The sequence below is a fragment of the Asterias amurensis genome, chromosome 16 (assembly GCF_032118995.1).
Source record: "Asterias amurensis chromosome 16, ASM3211899v1".
NCBI lineage: Eukaryota > Metazoa > Echinodermata > Asteroidea > Forcipulatida > Asteriidae > Asterias > Asterias amurensis.
In genome coordinates, this window is record NC_092663.1 from 5,078,622 (window position 1) to 5,098,804 (window position 20,183).

At 36.9% G+C, this 20,183-nt stretch overlaps 1 protein-coding gene across 1 annotated transcript; it reads left to right on the plus strand.

Moving 5' to 3' along the window:
• Positions 1 to 387: 387 nt before the first annotated feature.
• LOC139949311 (actin-related protein 2/3 complex subunit 2-like) lies at positions 388 to 7,572 on the plus strand. The gene is made up of 9 exons (XM_071947731.1): positions 388 to 591; positions 1,543 to 1,577; positions 1,943 to 2,055; positions 2,641 to 2,873; positions 3,276 to 3,369; positions 3,970 to 4,096; positions 4,621 to 4,721; positions 5,392 to 5,492; positions 6,057 to 7,572. Exons 1-9 carry the CDS (start codon positions 518 to 520, stop codon positions 6,079 to 6,081), a joined length of 903 nt encoding a protein of 300 aa, XP_071803832.1. The 5' UTR covers positions 388 to 517; the 3' UTR covers positions 6,082 to 7,572.
• The last annotated feature ends 12,611 nt before the right edge of the window (positions 7,573 to 20,183 follow it).

The following is a 20,183-nucleotide window of genomic DNA, read 5'->3' on the forward strand; positions in this document are numbered from 1 at the left end:
GAAGAATATTTATAGGGCGCCAAAATGAGGTGCTTAAAGTCACAACTTACTTTGTGTAAGTTCTAAAAAGTTTTAATAAAATAAATTAATTATGACTTTTTGTTTCGCGGGTGCGAATCCCACCTGTGAGAGTAATCTAATTTTTCGCAGAGCTCATGAAACTACTGAAACTAACAATCGGTGTATGGGTAAAATAAAGTTGTGATTATTCCTTAACCATAGTATAGAGCAAGGACCAACCCAATGCAAAGCTTGCACAATTTTGTTTTTGAAACACATACACAGTGCAAATCTAAAACCTGAAGCCTAACTCACAGTCGAAGCCGTGATTTCGAAAAGGGCGACGTTTGAAGCACGCCCTCTTTTTGTTGAAGTCGTCCATGTCAAATCATTTCCTCCTTCCGGTAGTCGTGGGGAGTGGTGCAAACAGGTCCCGGGAAGTTTTCCTCAAAAGACGGGAAAATTGTCACATCTAATTTTTCTACTTTGACAGGGAAACCTCATCACATAACCAAAGATGATTCTACTGGAAATAAAGAACAGAATATTAGAGGAAACATTGCTAACCAAATTTGAGAATGCTAAAGCTGGGTAAGTTTTTTGGTTATGACTGTTGCACTAAATACGTGATAAAAACTGAATTGACAAGGTGATTATTTTCAATAAGTTTTATCGTTTCATTTATGGCAGCATTCAAATTATGGAGACTCAAATTATGGACCCAAATTGTTTCTACAGCCTATATTATATGGAAGATGTAACATTGGCTAATTACAACTTTAGAATGACAGTACGGTCATGACATTCTACACAATCATTATTCAATCAATGGCGTTGCTGTATTGATAATTTGATAATTTATTGTAATGTTTTTTTAAGAATTGAAACTGGTTAATTAATGACAATGTTATAGGAAAAGTTTCCGTATGGCGCCACCACTTTTTCATTCGAAATAAAATAATATAGTATCTAATTTACCTGATTGATATATCCCTTTTTTGTAAAAATGAGTGAAAAAGTGGTGGCGCCATACGGAAAGTTATCCATGTTATATTCAAAATCGAATTGTTTGTGATTCACATTCATAGACATAGAAAGAAGTTAAGGCATAGAAAGTGAAATAATGAAATTAGTTATTAATCTAATTGGCAAAACCTTGGACTTGGTATTTGAATTTGAGTTGAGTGATGGAGTAACAATGACAATGTAAGACCTCTTCAAAAATAGGTCAAATCAACATGCCTTTTAAACAAATTATTTAATAATAACATTATTTATAATTAAATAATTATTGTTACTGATAATAATATTAGCACATTGTCATTGCAAATAAGTTTTATGCAAAATAACGCCTAACTTATTATTTTTTTTCAATGATTAAACAAATTGCAGTGGAGCTTAAACCAAAGTAATATTTGATTCAGATATTCTAACTGTTACTAGCGCTATATAGGCCTACATTACAACAAGTTGTTATTAACTTGTACTTTAGTAATACAAAGATAATTGTTTAACAAAATGTTGTTGTCATTAATTTTACAGGGGTAAGGCAGACAGCACTGACATCATCATGGCAGGTGAGTGTGAAACTAAGAATTGTTGCAAAGTCAGGTTGGCGTAGTGGTGTCTTGCCTCGCCTTCCACCTCTGGGGACCCAGGTTCGAATCCTATGGATTATGTAGGCACTATGTGGATTGGGTTTTTCAGTCCCTACTTGACTTTGTGGGTTTTCCCTGGAACAATTCTCTGGGGTTTTCCTCCCACTTCCGAAAATGAAATGTCTTCATTGTCTTCTCACCTTGTATAGATGTTGAAAAGGCTATGACAAGTATTATCATTGTTTTAGATGTAGATGTATACACAGACTTATATTCAAACTATACTTACCAACAAATGTACGTATGTACATGTATGTAATTATGCAATGTTTTTTATGCATCAGATTATGATGGAGTCACATACCACATATCAAATTTTGAAGGGCAGAAAACTAAGTTGAGGATCAGCATTTCTCTCAAGTTCTACCAGGACCTTCAAAAACATGGAGCAGATGAGGTAAGCAGATTTATTATCCACATGAGGTCTCCTAAAGCCTTGATACCAAGGGCAGAGCGCAGAGCCTGGTACTATTGATTGGTTAGTCAAGTCTTGACTACTGCTTTTCAACTCAGTTAATCATGCTGTAAAGTCTACTTCAAAAATAGTCACAACTTCCTGCTTGGTGAACCATTTGTGTCGCTCACAACTTTTCACGACAACATTATTTACTTACAGAACACCAGCAGACATCAGTGACACAATCCTTCAATCGTTTCAGCGTGAATTTTACTCTTTTGCGCCTGCTGAAGCAATATGCTGCAATGCGTCTTGGGAATTAGAAATTAGTCACGACTGGTGTTGAAGTCGCCACTGTTTGAGAGGCAGCTAGTCGAGTAGGAAATTTCATTAGTCGCCCAGGCTTACAGTGCACTGTATCAATACCTCTTGTCACTAACCCCTTGGAGGGATGTACTGAGAAAAAACGCTGCTAATGTTGACTACTCAACGTGCACTTTTGCTACAACATTTTGTTGTGCAAAGGTGGTTGACAATTGTGGACACCTTCCACACGAATCAATATTTCTTTTTTCCTTCAAACAGTTGCTTCAGAGAGAGTACGAAGGTCTGATCATTGACACAGAGGATGGCTACAACGTCTCCCTTCTTTATGACCTGGACAACCTGCCTGAAGATGTTGCTGCTTTTGCAGCAAAGGGGGCGCTGTTGAAGCGCAATTGCTTCGCTTCGGTCTTCGAGAAATACTTTGACTTCCAGGAGAAGGAAATCTCTGGCCAAGAGAGGGCAGTAATCAAGTATCGAGATGACGAGACCATGTAAGTTTATTTGTATGATCTCTTTTTTCAATTTCAGTTGAATTTTCTCCCTCAGGTACTAAGTCTCCTTGAGAAAGACACTTAAAACTACAAGTGATTTGTGCCTTGGATGGGGCATAAAGTCATGGGACCTTACTGTTAAAGTGTCATGCTGGTAAAAGAACCCAGTACACATGTCAGTAATAGAAGAGGTTTACAGTTGTGTTTCTAGCCTGGTTGGCCGCAGATTGGGCCACATCAACCTGTTAAGTGTTTTGTTCAAGGACACTAGTGTTATGACCAGGACTAGAACCCACACTCTGCTTATCTTTACATTAGACGTTAAACCCAATGCACTAATTGCTCGGCCACACAATCAAAATATACATTGGCAAATTTATTATTTTTTTGTTTTCTTTTCAGGTATGTTTCTGCTGAGATGGATCGTGTCACGGTTGTGTTCAGCACAGTCTTTAAGGACGATGATGATGTCGTTTTTGGCAAAGTCTTTATGCAGGTAAAGTGACTTCAAACTGCATTTTATCCTCTATCAGTTCAAATACTGCTTTCAGCAGCTACCAGGCCCAACCAACTTGTCAAAAGTTCAAAAAGTTTCATCATATAAATGATAGAATTAGCTGGTGCAAACAGCTTACCGTCTACAAGGCCAAATGTCAACCAACACACAAACGGGTGTGTTACAGAACGGTCAAATGGAAAGAAATTAAAACAGAGAGGCAGATTACAGAGAGGCAGTTGCCAAACATTACAACCGTAAAACATAAACTGTACCTGTGATTACATGTATATCTTGATCTGAGCCAAATTAATTGCCTATTATCCAATTTCAACTAGTGCAAAAGACAATTTCAAATCAGCAACAATTAGGTGCTTTGATTCTGGTAAAAAAAATGCTTGACCAGGCATGGATCTTTCAACAGTAATGTCAAAGAAAGGCATATACAATCACCTGTATAGATGCAGACCCCTCGCAGCATGTCTATACATATATGAACCACAATGTGTACAAGAAAATGTGACAAATGTAACAACAAAAACCCTCCAAGTGTACTCACACTTAATACTCACCTACTCTTTTTGAATGAACCTTTGGTAGGAGTTCAAGGAGGGTCGACGAGGTAGCCAGAATGCCCCCCAGGTTCTCTTCAGCCACAAGGAACCTCCTCAGGAACTTGCAGGTACAGACGCAGCAATCGGAGATAACATCGGATACATCACATTTGGTAAGTTGTGCTGTACTCTCCTTGCTTTATAGTCTCACCACACTCTGGCGTCACACTTTCAGGCTTGAATTACACCAGAGAAGTGTCTTTTGGCCGAAGTCCATATTCACCTTTGACCCCAGATACATTTCACATGGCCTTCATGTTGCTTGATATTTGCAGTTAAATCTGATGGTCATGTGTATACATATAAAGCCAATACCTGTCTCGCGAATATAGACAGGGGACCAGTCTACACTCAATGCTGCTTGATAGCTTCTAGTGGCGGCTGTGGTGCAGCGTAGTGTGGCGCGGTTGAGTGGATAAGAACATCTGACCCAAGCTCTGGTGTTTCTGATCAGCAGAGTGTGGGTTTCATTTCTGGTTACCTCAAATGCCATTTTTAAGTCTGGCTTTTCCATTTAGCTTGGTTTCGCCCCTGTGAAATGGATTACTCCAGATTTAATTATATTCTGCGACAATCAATCACTTGAATCCTATATTTGTTTGATATTAATCGTACCCCATGTCTGTTTTATTTGTAGTTTTGGAGCCACGTCACACCAACCGTAATACCCGTGATAACACTATTAACTTGATCCATCTCTTCCGAGACTACCTTCACTACCACATCAAGTGTTCCAAGGTAAGTTACACTCACAAAATGTACCTCTCTCTTTGTCTGAATGGCAAAGTTTACCTTTGGTTTTAAGAACAGTTTGGCCCTTTTCGAAACCACGGCTTCGGCTATGGCTCAGGCTAGCTTGGCTCTGCGGTTGTTTTGACAATTTTGCGCGAGCTTTTCGTCCGTGCCCAGGACTTCAGACGAGAGGACGGAGCCTGAAGCCGAATCCAAAGCCAAAGCTGTGGTTTTGAAAAGGGCCTTTGAATGTTTTAATCCCATTGAAACAGATTTATACTTGAACCATCCATTAGAAATGTTTGTCTTATTTCAGAGAGATATTACTGAGAGTACTCAGGCTCAAGTTTTGGGGGATAAAAACTGATTTGTTTGTTCATAACCAATAACCACATTACTTGCAAGTGAAATGATTCTCAAACTGCCTTATAGACCTGTATCATACTGCAACCATCTTGGTCATGTTCCTTGTATCCAACTACAGTAACACATGCTAATATTTATTGTACGAAAAGGAACCAGACTATTTTTCTTTTCATTAAGTTGAATGAGGTAAAATCAAGATGGTCACCCCATTATAATGGTCTATACTATCAAAACCTTACTGTACGTCTACCAACTTTACTTCATGTTATAATGGTCTTACTGAAAAGAATATTTGTTTTTCCTGTGCCAGGCCTACATCCACACTCGTATGCGAGCACGCACCTCAGATTTTCTGAAAGTCCTCAACAGGGCACGACCAGAGCACTCATCAAAAGAAAAGAAAACAATGAGGTATGTTTTGTGTTTCTTTAACAATGCCTTTAGTAACAACACTAGAAAAACTAAGAATCAGTAAGAAAGTTTGTAAGATATTGTACACCTATTGGATGAGATTGCCTAACTATTGACATCATTGAAATCATATATTGTCTTTTTCTACTTCCCATTAATTTGTCAATGAACGGAAATTCAAAATTCTTATTTTCTATTCGCTCAATACATTGAATTGGCTCAATCGAGTAATACTTGTTTGCACAGCCACCGATACACATTTTGTTCATCACTTTTATGAAAACAACAGAAAACAATACAATAGCTGTGTCAATGATGAATTAAAAGTCTTTGAGTTTGTCCAATACAAGATCTGCAAAGATTTACTCAATATTTATCTGTTGTTCATTTGGTGTCTTGTAACAAAACGTGTACGCATGAGTGTGGCTGTGAGCTTGTACACAATAAAGCTAAGCGTGTTAAGATACTTTTATAAAAAAAAATCACCTCTACCCAAGTGTTCTATAAATTTGATGTAAATAATTAGTCTAATTTGTTCGCTTTTATTTTCTCTTTTTTATCCAGCGGGAAGACGTTTGTCCGAAACTAGAAACCTGCGCAAGTAATAAGCAAGAAATGCAGAACTATTTGCTCTCTGGGAGTAGGAAGGAATTTTTTATTATTATCACATTAAAACAAGAAGGTATAGCATTGGACCAATGTGGTCATAGGGTCATTATACCTTGTTTCCTGTTAAATTATACTTTTACAAAAGAACACCCAAACTTTTACTAGCATGCATGTTCAATTTGCACACAGCTCAAGTAGTACATTTTATGGAAATTGCCTTATATTTATCAACTTCTGCATGAAGAGTATTTTGATTCCGATCAGTTTGGCCAAACAAAGTCATGCAAAAGATTTCTAATCAAAAATATTTGTACTAAGAAGAGTTGTTTCTTCCAGGCATTTTAATTTTGGAAGTAGAAATTGAAGTGTGTCACAGTTTGATCCAAAACACACTCTCGAGATTCCTTTTGTTCACTCTCGCAATGTACAGTTTAATTCATTAGTGTTTGATATTTTGTGGTTCAGTTTTCATTATGTGTACTCCAAGTGTATATTGAAGTGGTTTTTGTTAACATGAACGACACCAGGGTCCAATGCTGTACCTTCTCAATAAATATAAAAATTAAAGTCACTTTTGTAAATCGTAAGCGTAACCTAGATGCATCATCCGGCCTTAATCTCGCAGGAACCGATTATGAAGCTGCCACATTTTGTTGTCTTTTTGTCTGAAATGAAGCCCTTAACCTTTAATTGGTGCCTCTTTGGAAACTTTCAAAGTTTATGTTAAGTTTTGATTGAAGCTTTGCATGGTGTGGAAAATAAGAAGTAACTATTACTAGTAAACTTCCAGATACTACGTGTAAATATTTTTGGGGAGGAATATTGGCTCTGTAAAGAGTGTGCTCTTCTCAGATCCAACACTCCTACCAAAAGACATTTGTATAAGGTTGTACCAGCAAGTTTACTCTAGCTATAGTCACTTCTTGAAGTTGACTTTATCCACAAAGAACTTTGGGGTCAAAACCGATGAATGTACTGTTTTACCAGAGAGACAGGCAAAATAAGTAGCTGTTTTTAATAATTGAAGTTGGTAAGCTTAATAATTTTTGCAAAATAAATGTATTATGACAAACTACTGTTATTGAAATATACTTCAAACATTTTGGCTTATTATTAGTATTGTTTTTAACCCAAACTTCTCTAAAGTGAATCATAGATGTTCTTCTGTAAAATCCATTAATATATTAAGATATTAGTTGGTTCATTAAGGATGTGAACATTATGAAGATTGACGATACATCATGTTAGTGTTGGAGACCTCTTCAGTCACTAGGTGGCAGCAGGCTTGTACTTAGAAATGTCATTTCTTTAAAAAATTCTTTCACTTAGCCTTAATGATGTAGTTTCATTTGGAAAAAATGAATAATTATTATTATTTTGTTTCTTTTAAAGGTCAGTCCCGTTATGTCCAAACTGGGGTTAATTTATTGTATTAGCCTGGCAGCAATAAATGATATACATGTAAACATAATTAATTGGCATTCTGTGTGACATTTATTCCTGAGGATATTGTGCTCGTTTGTCCATGAAAAATCCAGTGGGTTGGATTGGAACTCTTGCAGTGATTAATCAAATAGGATAAGTGATGCTTGTTGGTTATAGACCTTTATCATGGTGTAGCCATCTTGAATTTCCCAATTGTTATCATTGTCACCAAACCGAGGCTGGAACAAGAAAATAGTCTGGTTCCTATGCAAAAATATGATTATTATTAAAATACATTATTGTTACTTGAAGAGCATGACCAAGATGGAGGCACCATGACACTGTCGTCATGATACATATTATGTTTGGTAGTGGTAGCTTGAAGTGGTAGTTTGTTTTTAGACCAATTCAGCTAGATGGTTTGATGAAGACAAAACACAAATATTTACCCTCCCCGGCGGGGAATCGAACCCCGGTCTCCTGAGTGACAGTCAGAGATACTATACTACCGAGGATTACTACCGAGGATGACTGACCTTTAAAGTCATAGTTTATTCTAAGAACAGTTTGCTAGAAAGTTTGTTGAATAAACTAGACAAAAATACACTCCCCGGCGGGGAATCGAAACCCGGTCTCCTGAGTGACAGTCAGAGATACTTACCACTATACTACCGAGGATGACTGACGTTTAAAGTCATAGTTTACTCTAAGAACACTCAGCTAGAAGGTTTGTTGAATAAACTAGACAAAAATACACTCCCCGACGGGGAATCGAACCCCGGTCTCCTGAGTGACAGTCAGAGGTACTACCGAGGATGACTGACGTTTGAAGTGATAGTTTGTTTTATGACCCTTTAGCTAGACGGTTTGTTGAATAAACTAGTTAAAAATATACTCCCCAGCGGGGAATCAAATCCCGGTGTCATGAGTGACAGATGCGACTATAATACCGAGGATGACTGACGCTTAATGTGTTAGTTCGTTTTTCGACCCTTCAGCTAGACGGTTAGTTGAATAAACTAGTAAAAAATACACGCCCGAACCCCCAACCATCTTGTCACACGCAAGAGATTAAACACCTGGCAAATGAATGTTGTAGAATATCACCCCAAGTTGGTTAGTTGCCCCGACTACCCCCCCCCCCCCCCTTGGTTACGTCACTTATGTTACGTGCACCCCCGGTGCCAATACCAGACCCCCTCCCCGCCCTAACTCATCCAATTAAGCTATGTGCTTTTACGCTCAAAGTTTCACGGACAACATTTCCGCGACCGTAGAACACTAAAATCCTTCCGCGCACTGGAGAAAATAATGCGCCTTTGCTGAGTAAACATTGGAAAACGATGGGCAAACAAAGTGAAGTTTTCCCAAATCATTTTATTTTTGATACTTTTGAAGAAAATAATATTCTTTTTTGGTAAAAATGTAATTTTGTTCAAATTTTCTCAACAATTAAACACTTCGCGTAGAAATATAATTATGAGTAAACGGTCCACAAGGCAAATTGTGTTAATTTCTCTAGAACGGACATAACAACCTTGCGACTCCTTCATATTTTGCTGTCCAATTTACGGAAATGTTTCAAAATTTTGCCAAATTTTGTCACGCCATGGACTAAAGTGGACGCCTTAAATGATATAGACCAACTGTAAACTGTCTGAAGCTGGAACTGGACGAGTAAAAAGGATGAATTTCGGAAGTGAAAATGCTACGCCATCTCACCCTTTCGCCCAAACATGCCAAAGGTGCCTTCCGCCAACCGCTTGTAAGTGACGACGTCGCTGTTGTTCGATATGGTGAGACCGTCTGCGAGCAAAGACTTTGACTGTTGCTTGACGTGAATGTTGTACTGAAACTTTAAATTTGTGCAACAAGAGAGACAGTTTTACTTCTCCCAGAATGTGGAATATATTGTTGTCCTGGATGGATTCTTGTGTCGTGTTCAAGGCAAGGTCAAGCCTGACCAGGAGGGGGTGAGTCAATGAGTCAACACAAAAAACGGTTCTTTTTAGAACCCACCAATACTCAGTAGGGCGAACAACTCTCATGAATACAGAGATTTTTTTTTACTGCAATTCTTCGAGGACAACAATGTTTATGTTTAGCTTTGTTGAAGTTTATTTCGTCAAAACTCTTTTAAAATGTTGTGTGTACACAGATTCACTAGAAAATTCATCCCAAACTGTACTTTTATTTATGCCCAAGGTTCGTTGGGTAAAGGTGAACGAATGCTCTTGAAAACAATACTTGTTTAGCAAATAGCTGTTTTCTCGAAAATAAAAGCACCAAACGAAAATTCTTTGTGCCGATGAAAATAATTGGTGCTCATTTTGCAAGGTTTCGAAGTAAAGTTAATGTATGAACTGCCAATTAAAACTTATCTTTGGTTCAAATAGGAAAGCAATACATTATGTATTGAGACAGGTTTCGAAAGAATGATGTCTAAACAGATATGTCAAAGGATGACAAATTTTAAAAGGGTATATTATTTCAAACCTCACCTAAAACGTGTTTTGAAAACTGTGTTGGTGTTTTAATACCATTAGACCATTATTACAGTAATATAATGTACATTTTTAACAAGTGCGTGTATTGGTCACGTTCGAGTTAAAAACAAAAAACATAATCTTCGTACAAAAACAAACAACATTTGTAGCCATAAATAGCCTGAATTGGAATGTGGTATCCCTACTCTGCTATTGCTGAACTCCCAGTGCACACACCTGTTGAACCACGAACTGAACAATGCCAGCATCCAGCAAAGCAACACTTCTCTCGGAACTGATGATGTCATTCAGCGCATCAACAAAAGAAATAGTAATACAATTTTCAATGGAGACGAGAAAAAGAGGAAAACTGCATTGATCGTCAACGCACATAACAGGATTAAGGGTCTTTTGAATTGCCCAACTTCAAATGACTATAAAGAAAGCTGACTTTGGAACATTTCGGTTTGTTTATACGCAATGCGATGCAATGGCAAAAACTCAACACCAACATTACTGACCCAAACAATCATTCAAACATTGAATTAAACACACTAGACTTTAAATATAAATAAATGCCCCTATATGAGAGCTTTAGTAACTTAAAAGTTTAAGTTTTTTTTTTTTTAAATTAGAGAATAGTAAAAGGGAGGAGTTAAACAACTTACTGGGTGCTTAGCAAAATAGTAACTCAAGTTCCAAGTTGTATAGAGTGAATAATGGATGAGATAACACTGGATGAACGTATATCCTCCTGGAGAGAAATGAATGTTTGCTTTTAAAAAGAAAATATTAGTAAATTAAAGCATTCTTAGGCTTGCAGAGTATAGTGAATGATTGAGATAACAAGTGGATGATTGTGTAGCCTCCCTGGAGAGGGATGAATGTTTGCCAAAAAAACACAGCAAAAATTAGAGTTATGAAGTAAATTTTTAAAAAAGTAGGCTTACAGTTTTTAGTTTATTCTTTGTTTCTCTTCTCACACTACTTCTTTCAAAGTCTTGCTTTGAAGTAATTTCCCCCTCGTTTTCCTCTTCTGATGTCGTTACACTCAAGCTCGTGCTGCCTCATCGTGGATTCATAAAAACCACATCATCTTTCTTGTGTTGGTTCTTACTTTGAAATTTCTTCGTGTACGTATTTGCCACCATCTAGTCTTTGTGAACCCAGTATCCCATTGACGAAAACAGTGACGAGACAGTTTTGGGGGGCTGTCATTTCATCTTGGAAAGCGATATTTCCTTTGTCTTAAAATGTCTCTTCTCTGAATATCTTTGTCTAAGATGCACTCCCGCATGACAATTTGCTTTTGTCATGGATATATAACAAACTCCAGGTAAGTTTGTGTACATGTATGGGTATGTTTACATGTGTCAGAAAGATTTACAACTTGTTATGTCTTATATTGTGGTAAGATCATAGGAGTGCTCTGAGTATATAAACGTTTTAAGTTGTGTAGCTATGTTTTTGTAAGTAGTTTAGAAGGTAAAGCATATCAATATGCATGGTAACTAAGTAAGCTATGGTGCAAATTATCGAGCCGTTTATATTTTCCCCCAATTTGGACACTTTTACCTTCATCCCATATGTCTCTTGTCCTTAACATATTGATGTGAGATACGAGACAGTTTCTTTGGGCTGTCATCTCATCTAGAAAATACTTTCTTCTGTCTCTCTAAGAGACACTTTCATGACAACCTGTTTTGTCAGGGTCAACGAGGTAAGTTTCTGTACATGGTGTTAGTGTCAGAGATGTTTACAACTTGTTATGTCTTACACTCTGGTAATATCTTAAATGAGCTCTTGGTATAAAACGGTATAATTAATTTAAAATATAGTTTGTGTAAATAGTTAATAAGGTACAAGTATATCAGTATTAGCATGATATGGGTAGGGCCTATGTGTAGTCTAGGGTGCAAATTATTGGGCCTTTTATATTTTTCCCCGATTTGTACACTTTTCCATTCATCTCATAATGTCTCTACGTACCCTTAACCTTTTGATGTGAGATACGAGACATTTTCTTTTGGCTGTCATCTCATCTTGGAAATAATTTCCCAAGAGACACTTTCATGACAACCTGTTTTGTCAGGGTCAACGAGGTAAGTTTATGTACATGTGTGGGTGTTTACAGTGTCAGATTGTTTGTTATAACTTGTTGTCTTACATTCTGGTTATATCTTAGGTGAGCTCTTGGTATAAAACAGTATAATTTAACGGTTAGTTTATGTAAGTAGTTAATAAGGTATAAAAATATCAGTATAAGCATGATATTGGTAGGGCCTAAGTGTAGTCTATGGTGCTTATTGTTAGGCCTTTTAATTGTTTCCCCAATTTGGACACTTTTCCTTTCATCCCATTGTCTCTTGTCCTAACATATTGATATGGGACACCAAACAGTTTCTTTTCGGCTGTCATCTCATTTGGAAATCCTTTCTTTTGTCTGTCTAAGATGTACTTTCATGACAACCTGTTTTGTCAGGGTCAATCAACTTAAGGTAAGTTGTTGTACATGTACATACATGTATGGGTATGTTTACAGTGCCATGACAACCAGTTTTGTCATGGGTATGTTTACCAGTGTCACAGGGCATACTTGTTATGTCTTACATTATAGTACTATCTTAGGTGTGCTCTGAGTACAAACAGTATTATTTTATGGGTAACATGCGTGTGTTATAGGTAGTTAATAAGGTACAAGTATGTCAGTATTGGCATGTAATGAGTAAGTGAAGTCTAGGGTGCAAATTATTGTATTATATACTTTTAATTCTTTTCTCCACCCTCCCCCTTGGAGGGATTTTCTTTTCTCATCCAATATCTCTCATAAGAGACAGTTTCGTCATATCTTATTTTTCTTATCTTACAATCGTTTCTTCACTACTCTATCTATAGATATAGAGAAGAGAAGAGACGTTTATAAAAATAAGAAAAACATAGATTTTGCTGTCATGGATAACCAATTCCCATGGTAAGTGTATATTATTTTGTATGGGTACACACAGTTGTCTCCCATTCTGGTGATGTTTTATGTGTATTGTATATTTTGCAGTGTGAGTACGATTATTGTTATTTTTTTGTAAGTAACATATCAACATCAAGTTTATCAAGCGTGTAATTAAGTAGCTGTGGTATATGGTGCAAATTATTTGTTTGTTTACTAATTTTTTCTTTTATTCATGAGACACTTCCCTTTTTTATCCATGTCTCTTGTCCTCACCGGTCGGTGTAAGACCCTCAGTTTCCTTGGGCTGCCATTTCACTATATCCCCAGCTATACCCACCATCTAAGTTCATAATATCTTTATTGGTGAAGAAATAAATACCTGTCTCACAAAGGTAAGTTGTGTGCACCTGTCAGTTGCCACATCCATTTAGTAAGAGTGAAAATAGTTGTTCGCCCTAAGGATACCATGCACTGTGTGGGTACTTTTAGTAAAGGTCATAAAATGTAGTAAATTTGTATGTAGATGTTAATACAATCATTCGTTTTCTACTTCTTCCAGTAATGTTCTCTGGTCAACTTTTCAACCCAAGGTATCAGTGTCCTCCCTTTTTATTCAAGAGGTATCTAATGGGCTGCCCTCAAAGCACAGATCCTCTTCTGTGCATGTAAAACCCATCTTGATGGATTTGAATTAAGACAGAAAATAGATGGTGCACAATCTATTTTCTTCTTCAATTCAGATTCTCTTTCTCTGCTACCCTGTTTCTTCCATTCATTTCCGAATCCCCAGCATTATCGAATCATGTTGTTAAGTGTGTGCGCCAACGGAATAAAGGATACTATACACATTAGATGGTACGCTTTAGAAATGCCCGTGTCAAACAAGAGACACATAGGTTAAAATAATACTTGTGGGCCAGGGAGACACATGGAAACGGCAACGATGGAGGAGAGTAATAAACTCTGTCACGACCACTACTTTGGAAGAGCCCTGCATTGAACTTTGTTCTTTCAAAAGCAAAATGTAGTAATTTAATTAACTGTATGCAGTTATTAAATTAATTAATAGTTAATTAATTTAATAAATGAGGAGTGGTGATTTAAACAGCATGTGATGTGAATTAATGGATGGGCGATGGATGCATATTTTGTATAGGATGCTAAAAAGTTATAAAATGGAACTTGAGTTAACTAATTTAATTAAATAATGCTTAAATAAAATTTAGGTAAATAAATAAATGTCCACCAAACATAAAACTCCAAAACAAACATTCACGCAAGTTACAACAGCAAATGCATCGCATTGCAAACGCTTAAGCGCAGCTTTGGACTAAATTGAGTCCTCGCATACTTAGAGACTCAACATGCGACGAGATTATCATTAGTTGCTTAATGATACACCATAAACATTAATTGACCCAGATCACCGATCAAAATGTCAAAAATCTTCAGGCTATGACACCACGCCCAACAAAGATATCTCCAACATCAGCGTCGAATCGACCACACCCATGTATGGGTTTTTCGTCACACCGTGGAGAGGCATCAATAAGGACGCGACATTTAACCACGCCCACCAAAAACATCTATGAACATCAATGTGAACGCGGATGCCACTCAAATACAGCCAAGAAATCATCAATGAGAGTATGTATTTTTCCACGCCCAGAAGTGATCTTGTAAATGCAACCACACCCTGAAGAGAAAAGATGACTAACAAACATTAATGTGACTTTATCAATTGCTTATCCAACTGTTGAGTGGAGTTAAACATGCTAGACAAAGGAAATATTGCTTGTGTGTCAAAAACCAGAAGAGCGGACACATTATTATGTACACGTTTTGAATCTAGTATTTGAGTCTAGTATTTTAATACTTAAAAGTTGGTGCTAAGTTGGTGCTAAGTTGGTGTACATAATTGGTTTGCAATGTTGAAATACTGTTAGCTTCAACTTCATGGTCACAACTTTAATGAAGTGAGCAGTTAATTATTCTTGTGTTAATGTTGGCTAAGGCATAGAGGACACGATGTGTAAGATTTACAACTCTTCATAGCCATTGAGTCATCGCAACCGCAATGTTTTGTTATCGACACGGAACGTCACGTCGAGGGCGCACTTGTCACATGGAAACAGCTCAGGATACTTATGCCTAAGGAGAACACATTTTGTATGCATACAAACAGTGAACATCTAAGGGCGTGAAAGGAACGCTTTGAACAATAGGGGCAACATGACTACCGTATCGCTATGACAATCATTAATTACAGCACATGGTACAACACCCAAAACCATTTACACGGATAAAACACTAGGTTTACAAAATAATGTTATTTATTTTTTATTTAAATAAACTAATAAAATAAAACTTGTATGAAGTGAAGGATGACAATGTGAATGGATTGTGTCAGTGAAAACAGTATACGCTAATAATTAAATAAAACAGAAAATAATATTCATTATTTCGTAAACGAATAAATAAATAAGTTTATACAGCTCTTGGAAAGTACATTTATTACCAAGAATGGTAATTTGAATTGTGCAAGGTTCTGGACTGGTCTCTGTGGTGCCGAAACATGGGGCTAGTAAGAGGTCTTTAAAAGCTTCTATGCCCTTTAATCTACCAACCCGATGAGAAGATGAGAAGGGCTGTCAGGTTGGCGTAGTGATATCTTTGCTCGCCTTCCATCTCTAGGACCTTGGTTCGAATCACGCCAGGGGCACTACGTGGATAGGCTTTCAGTCTGACTGCTTGGGTTTGCCACGGATTCATTTTCTGGGATTTTCCTCCCACTTCTACAACGGAAACTTCTTTTCTTGTCTTCTTTCCATTTGGTGCTTGAAGAGTACAGTGATCGAGTTCACATTCTTTTCTTAGAGTTCTTAGCGTCAAAATCAGATTTTGTTTCAAATAATAAATAATTTCAAAAAGTAGGCCTATGTATCAACGTAGAATAAAAATACAAGGGTGGGTATATGCAGTGTGAACGTTTGGGAGGTTCGATTGATGTGTAACATTGTTTTAACTAATAATTCGTTTAATAAACTGTTTGTTAATAGTTTTTTTTTTAACCAATACTTAATGACCGTTCAGTCAAACATAACTGCATAAGAAACACAATTCATCGTCAACACGCGTGCCAAAGCGAGTGGTTACAAAGTAAATGAACAATTAAGATCAACATTAACTTAAAGTCGTATGGAACAATCGATGAGGAATTATTCGATGGATTTTAACAGCGCAAATGGACATAGCTTGCACTGTTTTGCTATAGATTCAAGACAGTGACACATTTTAATTACACTGGATATTTCTGTGGATAAAACTCACTGGATATACCTCACTGGATATACCATAATGGATATAACTCACTGGATATAACTGACTCACTGGATACAATTATCTTACTGGATGTACATCACTGGATATACCCCAGTGGATATAACTCACTGGATATAACTCACTGAATATAACTCACTGAATATAACTCACAGGACATACCTCAATGGATATAACTCACTGGATATAACTCAGTACTCACTGGATATGACTCACTGGACATACTTCAATGGATATAACTCACTGGATATACCTCACAGGATGTGTCTCACTGGATATAACTCACTGGAATGTTCCTCAATGGATATACCTCATCACACTGCCTCAATGGATATACCTCACTGGATATACCTCACTGGATATACCTCACTAGATGTACCTCACTAGATGTACCTCACCTGAAGCAATTCTTGAACAAGTGTTTAGTAAAACGATACCATTTTAAAGTGTATACAAAATACTTATGTGATGTTGTAGCTTTTATAGTTTAATATTCGTAACTACGTTAAAGGAACAGTGTTATTTCCTATTAAACAGGAAACAGGTTTTCAACTAATGGGGACATTTGGAAGTGAGCAGTGCATTCCTTACACCAATATTGTGCCTTCTACAATGAAGTAACACAGCAAACAAATCTTCAAGCGAGAAGCTGGAAGTGACAGCACATGATCGAAGACACCATTGTTCTGAACATTTTGACTTTATAGAAAGCAGCAGAAATGCCAGTCGATAAGGACAGTAACAAGGACAATACTTTTTAAATTGTAACCCGCGCGCCCTGAACAATAGACGACCAAGCGCACAACAAAAACATATACAAATTCAACACTTTTAAATTTGAAACAGTCATGAAAACGCTAAGAAAAACAAAAACAACATCTAAATTACCATCTATTTCGCTTAGATTATCTTTGATAAATTTAATAAAAGTGTGATAAAAACGTAAGCGAGACATCAGATGAGTGGAAAGAGATGGGTTTCGTGTGTAAGATGGTGGGTAAACAAATCATTTAAATTAAAAAACTTAGGTAAAAATTGTGTAGAAAGTAGAGTAAACTTAGGTAGGAATTCGGTCATTTTAAACCAGGTTGTTATTGGTGGGACTCGCTCAAGGAAGGACGCATGTCTTCATAATGTCAAGTTGTACTCCACATCATCTCCTCTTGAACAGGATTATATACATCATCCTCAACAATGGGTATAGTCTTTGACTACTTTTCATGAAGACAACTTTTTCTTTCTATGTCACAGTTCTCAAACTCTTTTCTACTGTCTTATCCCTTTGCCATGTATTTCAGTGTGGAATACATTGGATGTATTAATTTAAAATCACATTCAACCTTTCACGCACGTGGATGCAAGCAACAGGTAAGCACAATTTTCTTCCTCCTGTCATTTTCTTCCTTTCGTCTTTATCTTGAAAGAGAAGATAACCTCGACAACTGTCGGTTTGTTGAACTTTAAAGGGGCAGCTTCATAATAATTTCGGGAAAGGTAAGTGTGTATACGTAAACTGCGGGACTACATTCGGCACGACTTTCTTCTTTGTGAAGAACTAGATCTGATGTTATAACTTCCTTAGTTCCTGGCTGTGAATTCAGACTTTTTTCATCTTTGAAAATGGCTCAATATTATACTTCCGCCTGTTCTTAAAGGCCAAAACTTAGACCATCACTCGAAGGCTTTTTTTGTTGCACAGAGTCACCTGGATTTTTTAGGTTTGTTTTATGTACAATTTTACTAGGTCTAGTTTAAACAAAACCAATCTGGGAGTGAGAACTTGATATGACATGAGTGAGTGAGTGATTAAGTATGATTGGATGAATCAGTTGAATAAATTATGATTGGTTGAAGGTAAAAGTGCGTTCAACATAGTCAACGAACATTTTCGAAGGGGGGGGAATAATTAGGTTAAACAAACAATTAAATTTACACCAACTTTACAAACATCAAACATTACTCATTCAGTCAAACAGACAACAACGTCTTGCGTTTTAAACACGTGACACCTTTAAGAGTTTGCGCACTGCGATCGGGAATCAAAAACATTACGTCATTACGTGTGCCTCAATGGATGCACCAATCAGGATCGCGATTGAGAGGAATCATCGTCAACTCATAAATAACCATCACCCGCTCTGGAAACTGGAAATTAAAACATCCCGTGAGCCTCAATGGATGCACCAATCAGGATCGCGATTGAGAGGATTCAGTGTCAACTCATGAATAACCATCACCCGCTCTGGAAACTGGAAATTAAAACATCCCGTGAGCCTCAATGGATGCACCAATCAGGATCGCGATTGAGAGGATTCAGTGTCAACTCATGAATAACCATCACCCGCTCTGGAAGTTAACGAAACTCTGCTCTGATGACTGTGGATTATGTGATTGGAATAGTGAACTCTGTGTAATCCCTGGAGGTTATTGCCCCATAATGTAATAACTGTTAATTAATTGGAAAGTAGTAAGTAAGCAATGCAATGATAATAATCATCACATGCGAGAGGCTATTGACGTCATCGAACTTCATCACAAGAAAAGGATGGAAGCTTCAGTGAGAACTTTTTTGTTTATTTATATGGAGTTCAGCAAAAGTCGACAATGGAAAACGATAGTTTGTCATGGGGGCTTTGTGCATCAGCCAAGTTTTACTACTATTTTTTGTTTGTTAACAGTCAATAATAATTATTGTGTGTTAAAAGTTATATCATAGAGTTGTTTACAGTGTTCTTTGAGTGTCATAAGTGGGAAAGTCCAACAATAGCTATGACATCGAAGGCTCTGTGCAGCCAAAATAATATTGTGCTTTTTAATGTGTTTTGTTAGACAAAATGGTACCACAAAGAGGTTCAAAATGTTTTGTGAGTGTCATAATTAGTCATAATAAAGTAAATTTCAGGAAGTTGTTGTCTTTAATTTACGGCCGGATGCAAAAGGTCGAAGCGTCTGCTGAAAACAGTGCGGTATTCGAGCAAATAAAATGAAATCGTTGTCTTTAATTTACGGAAGTAAAGCGGACGAAACGTCTGCTGAAAATTGCGGTATTACGAGCAAATAAAATGAAATCGTTGTCTTTAATTTACGGAAGTATAAAGAGGACGAAATGTCTACTGAAAATAATATTGCGGTATTACGAGCAAATAAAATGAAATCGTTGTCTTTAATTTACGGTAGTATAAAGAGGACGAAACGTTTACTGAAAATTGCGGTATTACGAGCAAAGTAACCTCTGGAGAATGGGACAATTTGAACAGCGGAAACTCTACCGAAATTCCAGCTTTGAACTTGGTAAGAAAAACAGCGTCAGGATCATTGGTCAAGGAACGGTGTACTTCATCGAATTTAAGGTACTAAATGTTTGAGTTATCCTAGATGTAAGTTTAGTCTAGATAATTTCCAGGAGGCCTAAAGTATTGTTATCTCACAGTTTAACAGGCTTAGTCTTATTATAGTGGATAACATTGGCAGACTGAATTATATTTATGATTATTATAATAAAGAACTCTTAGTCATCAGGACACGTGAATTAATTGTTAGGTGAGGATGGACGGCTGTGTGGGGAAATGGAGGAGGCCGTTTAAAAAAAAATAATAATTTTTAATTAATTATATAAAGAAATTATTTGATCAAAAAAAGTTTGTTTGTTTACTTTTAAAGTTTGCCAACAACCCTATGTTGTATTATGCATTAATTGAAGAGTAGACCTATCTAAGAAAATTGATCGAACACAAATTTTGTGCAACTTTGAAAAGTGCCGATTAGAAGTGATTATAAATGTGGGTGTTTTTTTGTTTGTCTTGATGTAGGTCACTATAATGAGCCGTCGTCGGGATGCTACAAAAGAACCTAGAGGGAGACTGCAGTTAACCCTACAATTTGGAA

Bases quoted from the DNA above. Each gene is read 5' to 3' on its own strand.
- LOC139949311 (XM_071947731.1), top strand. From the start codon at position 518: ATGATTCTACTGGAAATAAAGAACAGAATATTAGAGGAAACATTGCTA. The intron at 4,722-5,391 runs GTAAGTTACACT...TTCCTGTGCCAG, and splicing joins ACCACATCAAGTGTTCCAAG to GCCTACATCCACACTCGTAT. The intron at 5,493-6,056 runs GTATGTTTTGTG...TTTTTTATCCAG, and splicing joins AAAGAAAAGAAAACAATGAG to CGGGAAGACGTTTGTCCGAA.